This window comes from Sapajus apella, unplaced genomic scaffold (assembly GCF_009761245.1).
Source record: "Sapajus apella isolate SASKATOON/1434 unplaced genomic scaffold, GSC_monkey_1.0 scaffold160, whole genome shotgun sequence".
Taxonomy (NCBI): Eukaryota; Metazoa; Chordata; class Mammalia; order Primates; family Cebidae; genus Sapajus; species Sapajus apella.
In genome coordinates, this window is record NW_022437100.1 from 972,238 (window position 1) to 986,601 (window position 14,364).

Sequence of the window (14,364 nt, forward strand, 5' to 3'; positions counted from 1 at the left end):
ATACCTGTGTCCCAGATCTGCCACCACGGGGAGCAACTGTTTTAAATGTTACTGGCAGAGCCCGTGCCAGGTACATAATACCTGTCTCCTGCTCGGCTCCCCAGCTAAAGTAGGGCCTTGTGGCTTACGTCACTATTAAAAATAATTAATAATGATAAAAAACCCAGCGCTTAGTAAAATGCCTGAAACATAAAAGGCATTTGAGCATTGGTGACTCATTTCTTGTGGGGTCCTCATGGCGTAAGGGGGGCACGAGTTGTCTGGCAGGGAATGAGTTAATTACCTCCCAGCACTGGTCCTGCCGCTCCCCCAGGAGCTCCATTATTACCTCCAGCTCCCAGTGAGCCCTCTCCTGCATCTGCCTCCTTAGCTCTTTTTCCCAATTCAAGCCTTTTGTTAATAACAATGCACCACATTCGTATGGAACTTGTAAGTTTCTTCTCACCAGGCTTTGGGGTCTATTATCTCAATTTAGCTTCAAAATCTGCCCGGGAGGTCTAGGAAGGCCTTATTATCGTCTTTGGCAGCTCAGAACAGAGCGCCAGAGTCGAACCCCATCCCTCCCAGCTACCCCACTTTCTGGTTGTGTGACCTTAGGAAAGTGGCTTGACCTCTCTGAGTTCCAGTTCATAGGATTAGTGTAGACGTGTGGCAGTCAGCCAAGTGCTGGTGTGGTTGAGGGGGCTAATCAATCCTGAAGCTTCCCGTGTCAAAAAGGAACACACAGGCTGGACATAGTGGCTCATGCCTGTAATCCCAGCACTTTGGGAAGCCAAAGTGGGCAGATCACGAGGTCGGGAGTTTGAGAACATCCTGGTCAACGTGGTGAAATTCCGTCTCTACTAAAATACAAAAACTTAGCCAGGCGTGGTGGTGCGCGCCTGTAGTCCCAGCTACTCGGGAGGCTGAGGCAGGGGAATCGCTTGAATCCGGTAGGCAGACTTTGCCGTGGGCTGAGATCGCGCCACTGCACTCCAGCCTGGCGATAGATCAAGACTCCATCTCAAAAAGAACAAAGAAACACACAGGCAGCGTGTGGATTTGGGGATCCTCTCGCCTCCTGCCTGGGCCTCATTTTCCTCGTATGTAAAGCAGGGATTCAGCTTTAAGCACCTTCCGATTGTCAAAGGTCACCACTTGGCAGAAAGATTCTCCAATTTGGACCCGTTAAGTGAGGAGGACATGTAATGCTTTTAAGTGGCCCAATTTTCAAAATGACATTTACAGACATATGACCCAAAGAGAGGTCACCCCAAGGGTACACAGACCTCGAAGATGTCCGGCTGGGAAAGGCTGTGGGGAGGTACTCGGTGGTAGTCAGGGACAGGAGGGTTGAGCCGATCTTGCTCTAGGCGTCCAGATGGGTCAGGGGCAGAGTCCACAAGAGGCTCAGGGCGAAGGTGCAGTGTTCCGACTCACAGGGATGGGACGTCAGACCCCAGCTCTGCCCTTATATCTGTGTGACCTTGGACATGAGCCCCGGCTTCCTCCTCTGCAAAGTGGGCTGATGACGCTGGCTTTATACCTTTGCTTTTCTCTTCTCTTTTTTTTCTTTTTTTGAAGCAGGGTCTTGTTCTGTTGCCCAGGCTGGAATGTGCAGCGGCACGATCTCTGCTCACTGCAACCTCTGCCTCCTGGGTTCAAGCGATTGTCCTGCCTCAGCCCCTTGTGTAGCTGAGATTACAGGCATCCACCACCACGCCCGGCTAATTTTGTGTGTGTATTTTTAGTAGACGGGGGTTTCTGCATGTTGGTCAGGCTGATCTCCAATTCCCAACCTCAGGTGATCTGCTAGCCTCAGCCTTCCAAAGTGCTGGGATTACAAGCATGAGCCACCATGCCCGGCCTGGTTTCTCTCCTAAACAAGCTCTGCCCAGGTATGGCAGAGATGCCCTGGCTTCCCGAGCTCTCACAGTGCCTCCTCAGCAGTTTCAGCTGAAGTCCCAGGATTAAGGCTTATTGGCTGACTTGGGCCTCCTGGCCCTCCCTGCACTGCGGTTAGCAAGATGAAATGCGCTGATCAGCCAGATGTGAGTCATTCACCCCTTCCTGGAGCCTGGGGCTGGGGACCTGTGGGTGCCAACCCTGCTGAGTGATCTGGACAGAACACAGAGGAGCAGACTCCCCAGAGAAAAACTGAGGGTGTGGGGACGGAGGGACACAGAGCCAGCGGGGCCACTGGAAGGAGGAGGCCCTTGCATTTCTGCCCATCCACCCCACGAGGAGAAGACAGCTGGGTCCCGGGTTTGGCGGCAGTGGTGCAGGGCGTTTTCTTGCAGGGGAGGCTGGTGTTTACAGGGGACAGGAAATGTGGGTGAACTCAGCCGTTTTCTTTGCGGGGGCAGAAGGTACAGGCTGATACAGTGACCGCAGAAGCTGCTGGGTCCTCCCCCCACCGCTCCTCCGTGGGTTTTGTGGCAGTTGAGACCCCCTGTCCACTCCCCCTGCACAGCTCCTGGGGCCTTCCAAATATTTGTCTGTGCTGACAGCTTTGTTGATGGGGCCTTCCTGCTCCAGACCCTTGTTCAACCAGCCAGTGCCAACTGGGAATTCCCAGGGATGCGTGTAGGGGCTCCCCAGAGAGAAACCGGGGCCCGCTCTTCCTCACCCCCACAGCCCCACAGCCAGACTGAGACCAGGGAAGCCATCCACCCCTGACTCTGGACCCCTGAGTTCTTGAGGTCAGAAAGGATCTTAAAGAACCAGACAGCCCCATTTCTAAAACTTTGAGAGAATCAAACTCATGAGAATTTTCATTTAAAATCTCGAAGAAAGCATCTGAGCAGAAACACATCTGAGCAGCAAGCAGCACACACATACACAGCGAAAGGAAATGATTTCGTCTGCGGAGACAGCACTGCGTTTGCCTTTAGTAAGCAGAAATATACACAGTTTAGAATGGTTCTCCAAACACTTGGAAATCTCGGCAGGTAGCTCACAGAACACAATGTCTCATGGCAGGAGATTCAAAGCACACAGGGGTGATCTGGCGCCAGTGGCCACACCTTGCCCACAGGGAACTTCCAGACCTGGCTTACTTACCTCCAGGGACAAAGAGCTCATCACCCTACAAAGCTGCTCTCCCACATTTCACCAGCTCTTACTGCCAGAAAGGCTTCCGTGGAGAACTGCAGTCTGCTTTCTGGGAGCTCCCCAGGCCCCACCCCGACCCATCCAGAACAGGCCTGTTTAGGAGAGGGGCTTTTGAGAGTCGCAGCCAGTGTCCCACCCTGGGCTCTCCCTCAGCTGGGCCCCTCAACACGAAGTGGCCAGTCCTCCTCCCTGGGGCCCCTCAGCCCAAGGTGTACCTTGTAGTCTCTGCTGCTGCACCTAAGCAGGAGAGGACCCTCCTCCCATAACCTTTGCCAAGGGTGCTATGTCCCAGAGACAGAGAATATGTGTGTATTTGTGTGTCTGTGTCTGTAAGCATGCATGTGTGTGTGAGCATGCATATAAACATATGCATGTATATTGTATTTGCATTACGTATGAGTGCATGTATGTGTGTAAGCATGCATGTGTGAGGGTGCATGTATAAGTGCACGTATTTGTGTGAGCATGAAGGCATGTGTGTACATGTGTATGTGATCCCGCATGTATATAAGTGTGCATGTGTGTGAGTGTGCATGTGTGTGCACAAGCATGTGTGTGACCATGTATGTGTGCATATATGTGAGTGTGCGTGCATGTGTAAGTATATATGTGTAAGCATGCATGTGTGTGACTATAGGTGTGAGCATGCATGTGTGCATGTATGTGTTAGTGCATGTATATGTGTGCCTGTGTTCATGTGTGAACATGTATGTGCATATATGCGTGAGTGCATGCATGTGTACATGTTTGCACATGCATGTGTGTAGGTGTGAGCATGCATGCATGTGCATGTATGAGTGCATGTATAGGTGTGCATGTGTATAAGTGTGCATGCATGTGTGAGTATGTGTGTAAGTATGTACACATGTGAGTGCATGCATGTGTGTTAGCGTGCAGGTATATAAGTGTGCATGTATGTGTGAATGTGTGCATGTGTGTGTGTGAGCATGCATGTTGGTATATGTGTGTGTGTGAGGGGCTGACCCCTGCTCCCTCTGCCCTACAGTAGCACAGAGGGAAGCAGGACAGGGGTGGTGGGTGGCAGAGCCAGGCCCAGGCTCAAGGGAGGGAACCAGGGACCATGAGAAGCTAACAGGTGAGGAAAGAGTGCACCTGCCAGTGAGCGACCTGCTCAAGGCCACACAGGCCAGGCCAGGCCCAGGCCTTGGACGCGGGTGGACTCACAGCCAGGTCTTTCCCTCCCTTCTCTTGGGGCAGAACCTCTTCGACAGCATCAAGAGCGAGCCCTTCTCCATTCCTGAGGACGACGGCAATGACCTCACTCACACCTTCTTCAACCCAGACCGGGAGGGCTGGCTGCTCAAGCTGGGTAAGAGGCCGACAGACGCACGTCGTCACATGTACACTCACGCATGCGCGGGCACACGTCATATGCACACTCACGCACACGCGGGCACACATATGCACACTCACGCACACGCGGACACACGTCATATGCACACTCACGCACGCGCGGGCACACGTCATATGCACACTCACGCACACGCGGGCATACATCGCCTCATGCGCGCACAGGCACAGGGCTGACACGAGGCTCGCATGCAGCCTGGGAGAGGGAGATGGACAGCCCCAGGTCTCCTGCCCCCGGGGCAGTGTCTGCCTCCCCCATCCATCCGTGTGTCCTGAGAATGAAGGGGCCAGAGGAGGGGGCTGAGCTGTAAGCGGGGCGGGAGGCAGACAGATTCATTGACAAACGCTTCAGCGGTGGTTCTGTTTCTCTCTCCTCAGAGGAATGGGGAGAAATGGGGTTCACAGTGGCCCCTCTTCATATGTGGTTATGAGGATTACCATTGGTTCCGAGCCCACTGAGCTCAGGCAAGGTGCTGTCCCGCCCACAGCCCAACAGTGAAGTCAGGGATCTGCCTGAGGCCACACAGCCAGCCAGGGGCAGATTTGACGGAGCAGAGGGTTAGGTGTCCCTAAAGGAGGGGAGGAAGGGTGACAGGAAGTGGTTTAGGGGAAGCTGCCTTCAAGCTGACTGGAGGCAGGGAGGGCCTGCACCCTGCAGGGAGCAGCTGGGGTGGGTGGCTGCAGTCCAGCCGCCGAGGAACCCCAGTGCCCAGCCATCTGCCCCTGCCTCCCACACACACTCCCGGAAGCCTCTCCAGCAGGGACAGCCCAGGCGGGGCCAGCGGGGACAGATGCCTCATCTTGAAGCAGGGGTCTCAGCCTGGCTCGCCTCCAGCAACACTGAGCTCCAGCACCTCCTGTCCACCCAGCCCGTGCCAGTCCTGCCCAATGCCCCTGGAGCCCCCAAGCCCTCCGACTCTCCACACCACACCCCAGTCCATCCTCCTCCAGAGGCTCAGCCTCCTGTCCTGCCCCAGCCACGTACCGTTGTCCACCCCTGAGAAGCTCTAAGTCACAAATCCCAACTTGGATGGGAGAGGGGGCCTCAGAGTCACACAGCCCTTAAACCCCAGCTCCTCCACCCAAGTGCCGATGGTCAGGTTTTCAGCCTCTGTAGCATAAGATGGGGATAATGATCCCTGGGAGGGTTAAATGTGCAGCAAAATGGCCAAGAGTTGGGCTCCAGAACTAGGACACCGGGGTTCGAATCCCAGCTCTGCTGCTGGACCACGGGCAGAGGATTTTAACCTCTCCATGACTCAGTTTCCCCATCTGTAAAATGGGGTTCACGATGGTCCCCTCCTCATATGTGGTTATGAAGATGAATAATATTTTTGAAAACCTCTAGCACAGTGTCTGGCAAGTGAAGGATGAATTGCTCAGCACAGTGCCAGGCAGGGAGCAGGCTAAGGAATGAAGCAATCGGTGATGATAACCAGAGAGAGCAGGGGGTGGCCATTCCTAGGACCATACCTAGGACCTGATCGCAGAGGTGACCTGAGCACCAGCTCAAGCAGCTCCAGGGAAGCCCCGGGGGTGACGGGAGCCACTAGGGTTCTTGTTTGAGAAACGGATAGATGTGGGGGGAGGGGTGGTGGGGGAGGGGTGGCGGATGAGGGTCAGGGCACTCAGCTGGGGGTCCAGGGGAGAGCCTCTGTGTCCCTGGCCCAGGAGGACTGATCTGCTTGCTGCACTGGCCTCCCACAGGGGGCCGCGTGAAGACGTGGAAACGGCGCTGGTTCATCCTGACCGACAACTGCCTCTACTACTTCGAGTTCACCACAGTGAGCAGGGTCCCCTGGGCCTTGCCCGCCCCCGCCTCTCCCCGCACAACCCCCTTCCCAACTCCCACTGAGCAGACGAATAACACAGCTTTGGATCGTTTGAGATCATTCGGTTCCCATCCATGCCCATTTTACAGATGGGAAAAACTGAGGTACAAAGGGGAGAGGCCGGGCCAAGGTTGTAGGCAGAGCCCAGGCTCAAAGCTGAGCCTCCTAACTTCTGGCCAGAGCTCTTCACATGCCGCTCCTACCTTCCACCCCCCTGGCTGGACAGTCTTGGAAGATGAGCATGCTCTTCTTTGGGTTTGGGGAACCCCACACGTTTACGCCCAGACTTGGGCCTCAAGGTCTGCTTCCTGACCCTGACTCTGACCTTCCTTCCCCTCTCCCTGTAGGACAAGGAGCCACGGGGAATCATACCCCTTGAGAACCTCTCCGTGCAGAAGGTGGACGACCCCAAGAAGCCAGTAGGTGTCCAGGTGGGGGGTCCCCAAGGCTAAAGCCACTGGAGAATTTCCTAAACTGGGTGTGGGGAGAGGGCCTGAGGTTGTGCCCCTCCCACCTTCCATGGAGCTCAGGGCTGCCCTTCTCTCCCTCCTGGAGCCATGGACAGTGGGAAAAGGTCAATGTCGGTCCAAGGGCGTGGTTGTCCTCAGTTGTCCCATAGACCCCGACTGGCTGGATGACCCTGAGGAAGCCCTGCTCTGTTCAGAACCTCACATGGGGACTTCAGGGAGGATGGTGGATTAAGGAGCCTGGCACAGAGAGAGTGCACAGTGTGGGGGGAGCAGTTCCTGCCCCTTCGCCTGTCATGGGGTGGGGCTGCCACGCGGGGCAGGGACACCAGCGTCTGGGCTTCTCTGAGCCTCCTGGAGAGCCCCCCCAGCCTCCCTCTCACCCCACCCCGCCTGGCCACCTCCCCAGTTCTGCCTTGAGCTCTACAACCCCAGCTGCCGAGGCCAGAAAATCAAGGCCTGCAAGACTGACGGCGACGGCAGGGTGGTGGAAGGCAAACACGAGTCCTACCGCATCTCAGCCGCCAGTGCCGAGGAGCGCGACCAGTGGATTGAGGCCATCCGGTAAGGGGTGTCCACCTCCGGGGACGGCTGCCCGTCGCCTTCCAGAAGGCCCTGCTGCTTTGAGGTTTTGCTTCCTTGTGCGTAAAGGGGGCTAACTCCAGCCTCTCCCTCCTGTCTCTGGCCTGCTAATCCCTTCCACCTGTATTCCATAGGCACCTCCTGTGTGCGCACCAGGCCAGGCCCCAGGACACAGGGAAGGGAGAGGCCCAGTGGCGGGGGTTGGTGGGAGAATAGAGCACAGAGTTGTGCATAAAGCTCTTGCCCCGCCCTTGCCTGGGAACTGCTCTTGTTGGCATCAGGGTCGGAAGTAGCCTGGGAAGGACCTGGTAGGGGTGGAGGAAAGGGCTTTCAAGCTAAACTTCCAGGTAAAAGGACCGGTGTGGGCAATCAGCAGACGCCCACCTGCACCGCATCCCAGAGTCCAGGTGAGGCTGGGCAGTGTGGGAGCCAGAACTGCTGAGCATGGCAAGGCCACAGCCACTGTGGTGAAGAGCTTCCGTTTCTCCTGGGGCACTGGGGAGCCACAGACTGATAAATAGCGAGGGTGGCTAGGTGAGGAAGGCCAAAATGTAGGGTCTGGTTCTGTGGTGCCACTGACAGGAGAGACACAAGGAAGACGCACCTGGTAAAGGGCGAGATGGCGAACCTGCTCAGGGCTTGACTCTGAGCCAGCCGAAGACATTGGCGAGGAGAGGTCTGGTGGCAGAGGAAGGCAGGGCGGGTTGCTGGGCAGAGACTTGCAAGGTCTCTTCACCGGGGCCTTGCAGCGGAGCAGCCTGTGAGGCTGCCAGGCAGCACTGTTCTCACCTCCGTCTTACAGATGAGGAAACTGAGGCCCAGAGAGGGGAGGGACCTGCCCAGGGCCACAGAGCAAGGGACAGAGCAGAGTCCAACAGGCAGGTCTGCTGGCTTCTCCGCAAGCTTTTCCCATCACCTTCCGAAGGTCTCCAGCAGGAGCCTGGAGAGGGGTCCAGAGACATTTGGGCGCAGAATTCCCAGGGCTCTCAGCTCCTGACCGGAGCCCTCACCCTCTCTGGCCCTGCCCATGGGACACTGGGCTAAGCTAGCAAGGCTGGACTGACCCTGGCACAGCCCTGGCTGGGGCCATCTGTTTGTTTTTGAGTTGCAGTCTCACTGTGTCACCAGGCTGGGGTGAGTGGCTCGGTCTCAGCTCACTGCAGCCTCCGCCTCCCAGGTTGAAGCAATTCTCCTGCCTCAGCCTCCCGAGTTGCTGGGAGTACAGGTACCTGCCACCACACCAGGCTAATTTTTTGGATTTTTAATAGAGGCAGGGTTTCACCACATTGGCCAGGCTGGTCTTGAACTCCTGACCTTGTGATCTGCCCGCATGGGTGCAGTGACTCACGCCTGTAATCCCAAAATGCTGGGATTACAGACGTGAGCCACCGCACCTGGCCTGTTGGGGCCATCTGGCCTTTCCGCTGCTGCAGAGCAGGCTGACACAGCCCTGGGAGTCTCCTGCCTCTCATAGGAGCCCTGGAAGACCAGACTCCCTTGACGGCCAGTTCGGCCCTGAAATCTCTCCTCTCACTCTCTCTCTAGAGCCAGCATTACCCGCGTCCCCTTCTATGACCTGGTCTCCACTCGGAAGAAGAAGATCGCCAGCCAGCAGTGAGATTCCTGGAGGCAGCCCTGGGGCGGTCATCCCGGGGCCCCACCCCCCACCCCATGCACCCTTTTGGGCCACAGACATCACTGCGCCCCCCGCCCCCCGTTACCTCGAGCTGACTCTTGATGGGAAAGCAGAGGTCAGGAGGGTGGGTGGTGGGTACAGTGGGCTCAGAGTCCAGCAATGAGGTCCCCTGGCCTGGGCACCCAGCTGCAGGCCCCTGCCCTATGTGCACTACAGGAAGGGGTGAGGAGGGCAGCCAGAGGAAACTGGCCCAGAGCGCAGCATCCCTTCTTCTCTCTGGGCCCCAGTGCTCTCAGCTCTGAAGGAGCACTTTGCGCTTTGAGATGCTGTCAGCCCTCAAAGCAGGAGGGGCTGTGGGGTCCCTGCGTGCTGCTTCTCCTTGGCAAGGCTCTTCCTTCGGCTCAAGTTCTCTCTGCCAGCCCCTCCTCTGTCCTCAGGTTGGGCTTGACCCTCCCTGCCTGAGCAGAGCTCAGCGCACACGGCTCAGACCCACAGATAGGACCGGGGACAGAACCCTAGGACCTGCCCTAGGAGCCCAGACTCCGTGGGCTCAGTCCCAGCTCCGTCTCTGACTCGCTGTGTGCCCTCTGCCAAGTCATGCCCACTCTCTAGTTCTTGCAAAACTGCAGTGTTGGGACTGGAAACGTCTCGGGCCCTGCCAGCCCTGTGCCCAGCTTCCGGCTGGAGATGGCAGCGCTTGTTTACAGAGCCAGGCAGACTCTGGATTCAAGGTTGAGGGCGATAGAAGAGCACTGTGGACTCCACCTTCCAGGATGTCCATTTTGGGGAGAGGAGCAGGAGGGACCCTCAAGAAAATGATGGAGAGCATCCCGGACAGATGGGATTCAAGCAAGATGGGTGCTCCATCCAAGAAGCCAAGAAGAGAGAGTCTTGCACACTGTGGTTACCAGGAGGGCTGCCTGGAGGCAGTGGCTGAGCCAGCAAGTAACACAGAGCCCATGCTTGGAGAGGCAGAGTCTTGGCCAGGGCTTCCCTGCGAGACAGCTGACCAACAGCCCCATGGTGATGAGGGGCAGCCTGCAGGTCCCAGCATCTCGGGACCCTCTGCAGCAGTATCATCAGAGTAGAGCCGACTCCCAGTACCCAGGCAGCCAGCTCTGTCTCCAGGGAGCCCTGGCCCAGAGGAGGAGTCCGCTAACAGGAAGCACTTCTCGCCCCTTCACACAGGCCTGGGGGAGCCCCTGGAGGGAAATTCCTTGACAGGGGAGCAGGAAATGTGGCTGCCCCACTGCCAGCCTGAGTCAGCGAGGAAGCAGGTGGATTCCCCGGAGGAACCGCAGCTCACCAGGCACCCCGCCCCGTCCCCACCCACCCCCAAATGTGCACACCTTCCTCAGGCTCAGGATGGAGTAGCAGCCTCGTGAGGTGGTGAGACTCCTGTCTCCGGAGGTGTGCAAGCACCCGGTAGTGACATTGTACCAGACAAGGTCTGGGTTGGGCATCTACGGGACGAGACTTTGCAGGACAGTTGAGGACATCCACAGATCCTTGTCAGCCTATGAACTAAGCCCCGCCTCTGTCACCTCATTGGCTCATGAAAGAGCAGCTGGGCTGGTGGAAGGAGCGCTGGGCTAGGGTCAGGGGTCAGAGACTCTGTCCTGCCCCTGTACACACCAGCTACTCCCTTAGTCTGCTCCAGTCTCCTCGCTGGTCCTCAGCTTCCTCCAGCATGGAGGGGATGGATTTTCTGGGCATAAGTGGTGGTTCTAGGAGTCACTCCGAAAAGAGAATAAAACTCATGATCCAACTCATGAGTGGGCTCTGTCCTCTCTGTGACTGCGGCTGCCACCTTGACCCCGCCTGGGCCTTCCACCTCTGTCCCTGTCCCCTCGGAGGGCAGGAGGGCCAGGCAGGGAAGCTGGTCACTCAGAAGGCCCCGGTACCCCATCCCTGGGATGCTGGCTGCCACGTTGCACAAGAGCCATCCCCAGAGGCTGGACAGCCAGTGGGGCTTCTGCAGAGCTGAGGCAGGCGAGTTGGCTCTGGCAAACCCAGGGAAAGGAAAAGAACTTTCCAGCAGGCAGTGCTGCCTAAAGATAGAAAGAGCCGCTGCCGGCCAGGCACAGTGGCTCACACCTGTGATCCCAGCACTTTGAGAGGCTGAGGCAGGTGGATTAGTTGAGGTCAGGAGTTCAAGACCAGCCTGGCCAACATGGTGAAACCGTCTTTACTAAAAATACAAAAATTAGCTGGTGTGGTGTTGGGCACCTGTAATCCCCACTACTCTGGAGGCTGAGGCAGGAGAATTGCTTGAACCTGGGAGGCGGAGGTTCCAGTGAGCCGAGATGGCGCCACTGCACTCCAGCCTGGGTGACAGAGCGAGACTCTGTCTCCAAAGATAAAAAAGAGCCAGGCACAATGGCCCCCGCCTGTAATCCCGCACTTTGGGAGGCTAAGGTGGGCTGACTCCGGAGTCAGGAGTTTCATATCAGGCTGGCCGACCTGGGGAGATCCGTCTCTACTAAAAACACCAAAACTTAGCTAGGCATGGTGGCGCACGCCTGTAATCCCAGCTACTGGCTGGGCAGGAGGCAGAGACTGCAGTGAGCCGAGATCCTGCACTCCAGCCTGGGCAACAGAGTGAGACGAAAGAGAGAGAGAGAAAGAGAAAGAGAGAAAGAAAAAGAAAAAAAAAGAAAGGAGGGAGAGAGGAAGGGAAGGGGGAAAGGGCAGAAAAAAGCCGCCGTGGGAGGTGAGGAGGAAGTCGCTTGTTGCTGGAGTGCAGGCACTGCTGCTCCAAGGAGCATGTGGCGGGTGATGGAGGAGCTTGAATCTGATAACCCACAAACATTTATTGAGCACCAGCGATGTTCCAGGCACTGCCCCAGGCACTCGTACAACAAGGCAGTCCCTGCCTGCACGGGGCCCACATTCCTGCAGCCCTGAACACATGCTGTTCCAGAGGTGGCAGAGCGGGCAGTGGAGGGCTGGGCTGGGCAGAGGGGAGGCTTCCGTGAGGAGGGTGCTTGCGCGTTGGCGGCCAGGCCAGACACAGGACACACACCTGCTGATGCAGTGAGCTCACGTCATGTCTGCCCCGCACCAGACCGTGAGCTCCTTGTGGGCCAGACTGTACACCTGCTCAGTGCCCAGCACACAGTTGGTGCATAATAACTGCTGGTTCACCTGAAGTTAACTGATAAAGGGCCCTCAGCATCCGCAGGTGCAAATGTCCGGAGGCCTCAAGAACTATGAGAATGTTGATGCCTCCAGAGGAGGCAGGATACCTGGAGCGGCCATGTCACAAGCCAGGAGCTTGGGGCTTTGGGCTCTGACTCACTGACCCCCCTCAGCCTTCCCAGGGCATCTCTGCTCGCCTTCCTGCCATTCTGCAGCTCCTCGCTCTGGACAGCAGGGGGCTCCCATCACACGTGGATAAGAGGTTTCAACGCTGCAGCCAGCCGGGGCCCAGGGCTGACCGGCTCTCCCTTGCAGGGACAGGCTCTCTGTCCAGAGTAGAGTCCTGGCTTGGACCTCCTAAAGGGAGAGGCACCTGGTCGACCACGGCCTGAGGGCTGGAGGAGCCCAGGGGACACCCATAGACACAAACAAGCACGGGCCTTCCCGCCACGGGTGCTGGGCACAGTCACCCCTGCTGAGGCTGGCATCGGGCCTGGCGCTGGGAGACTCGCACACTCTTGCTTTCTGGCTGTAGGGCCCAAACGAGTTGCTTACCCTCTCTGGATGGGACTTTCCTCCCTGAGGGGTTGGGCCAGGTGAGTTCCATGATGGAAACCTTAAGGGGACTTCCGGAGCAAGGGGGGCCTCAAGGGTCTCAGGCACACGGACAGCACAGCTCCTGCCCCAGGAGGGAGGCGGGGGAGGAAGATGAGCAGCTGCCACAAACGCCATTACTGTGAGAGGGCACGGGGGTGGGGAGGGACAGCGGCAAGGGCCACCCAGACGGCTGCAGTGAAGCTCACCTCTCCCCTGTGGCTTACGCAGCTTTCCTAAGCTCTCTGGGCCTCATGTTTCTAATCTATAAAATGGAAATAATCAAATATATGTAAAATGTGCCGGGCGCAGTGGCTCACACCTGTAATCCCAGCACCTGGGGAAATCAAGGCGGGTGGATCACGAGGTCAGGAGTTCGAGACGAGCCTGGCCAAAATGGTGAAACCCCGTCTCTACTAAAAATACAAAAAGAATTAGCCGGACACAGTAGCATATGCCTGTAGTCCCAGCTACTCAGGAGGCTGAGGCAGGAGGATCACTTGAATCCGGGAGGCAGAGGTTGCAGTGAGCCGAGATCGTGCCACTGCACTCCAGCCTGGGTGACAGAGCCAGACTGGCTCAAATGTGTGTGTTTGTGTGTGTGTGAATGTGTGTGTGAATGTGTGTGTATGTGTATGTGTGTAATTGTGTGGAAATGTGTGTGAGTGAATGTGTGAACATGTGTGAATGTGTATGTGTGTGAATGTGTGTGAGAGAGAGTGTGTGTGTGTGTGTGTGAAATGCTTATAACAGCAGCACTGCACAGCTCCTGGGCAGTTAAGTGCTAGTATTCTGATCAGAAGGGAGACTGCAGCCTGCAGTCATGGAGCTACAAATCAGGTTGGTGCCACTAGCAGAGGAAAGAGTCAGGTGGGCAATGGGGCAGCCAGGGAGAGCTGGGAAGACTTCTTGGAAGAGGTGCTCAGGAAATATAAACGAAGAGGAGGCCTGAGCCTTCCAGTCAGTAGGGCCAGTAGGAGGCAGGGTAAGAAGACAGGTCAAGGCAAGGTGTTTCTGAAACTCCCTTGGGCCCCAAACACAAGCCCCAGTGGGCCAGAAGAATGCAAGGCTGAGGGAGGCTGGGTGCTGGCTGGGGCGGGGCTGCGTGCACAGTGCAGGCATCCTTGCAGCTCTGAGGCCGCCGCTCTGGCCGCATGAAGCTCTGAATGGGACCTCCGTCAATGTGGACGCTGAATGGAGCCTTCCCAGCCTGAGGGAGGACAAGCTTGGCACAGAGGCTCTGGGTTGGAATAGGCCAAGGCAGCGGGGCTTGGAGAAGGCAGGGTGGGCCCCTGCCAGGTACCTGGGGAAGAGAAGCCCCTCCAACTTGAGGCCTGGCACACACAGCTGCCAGGGGACAGGAGATGGGAGGCAGGAAGCCCTCATCGACTGGCAGGTGTGAAAGACCTGGAGAAATTGATTTATTAGGGACATGAAAGGAGCTAAATATGTTTGCCGGCTCAGCGATGACTCAGGCCCTCCCCAGGGGTCTGCAAGTGTGAGCATCAAAGGCAGGCCTGCTCCCACCAGGACACTGGCAGACTCCAGTCCCTCCTCCCCCTCCTTCCGCTTCCTTCCCCCTCCTTCCCCCTCCTTCCCCCTCCTTCCCTTTCCTTCCCCCTCCTTCCCTTTCCTTCCCCCTCCTTCC

The 14,364-nt window shown here is 57.2% G+C and overlaps 1 protein-coding gene across 6 annotated transcripts in view; it reads left to right on the forward strand.

Moving 5' to 3' along the window:
• Positions 1–14,364, forward strand: part of CYTH4 (cytohesin 4) — a 49,002-nt gene that overhangs the window by 24,475 nt on the left and 10,163 nt on the right. Inside the window, exons 9-13 of one of the 6 annotated variants that reach the window (XR_004265057.1) lie at positions 4,312–4,423; positions 6,136–6,248; positions 6,644–6,794; positions 7,758–7,765; positions 8,794–8,801. Coding sequence is in view for 4 of the 6 variants with exons in the window: in XM_032266755.1 (XP_032122646.1) it covers positions 4,312–4,423; positions 6,136–6,608 (585 nt within the window). In the remaining 2 variants the exon portion in view is untranslated. Of the gene's footprint in view, positions 1–4,311; positions 4,424–6,135; positions 7,041–7,172; positions 7,328–7,757; positions 7,766–8,793; positions 8,802–8,890; positions 10,754–14,364 lie in introns of those variants that run through there. The other 5 variants (XM_032266757.1, XM_032266758.1, XR_004265056.1 and 2 more) reach the window with 5 other exon arrangements.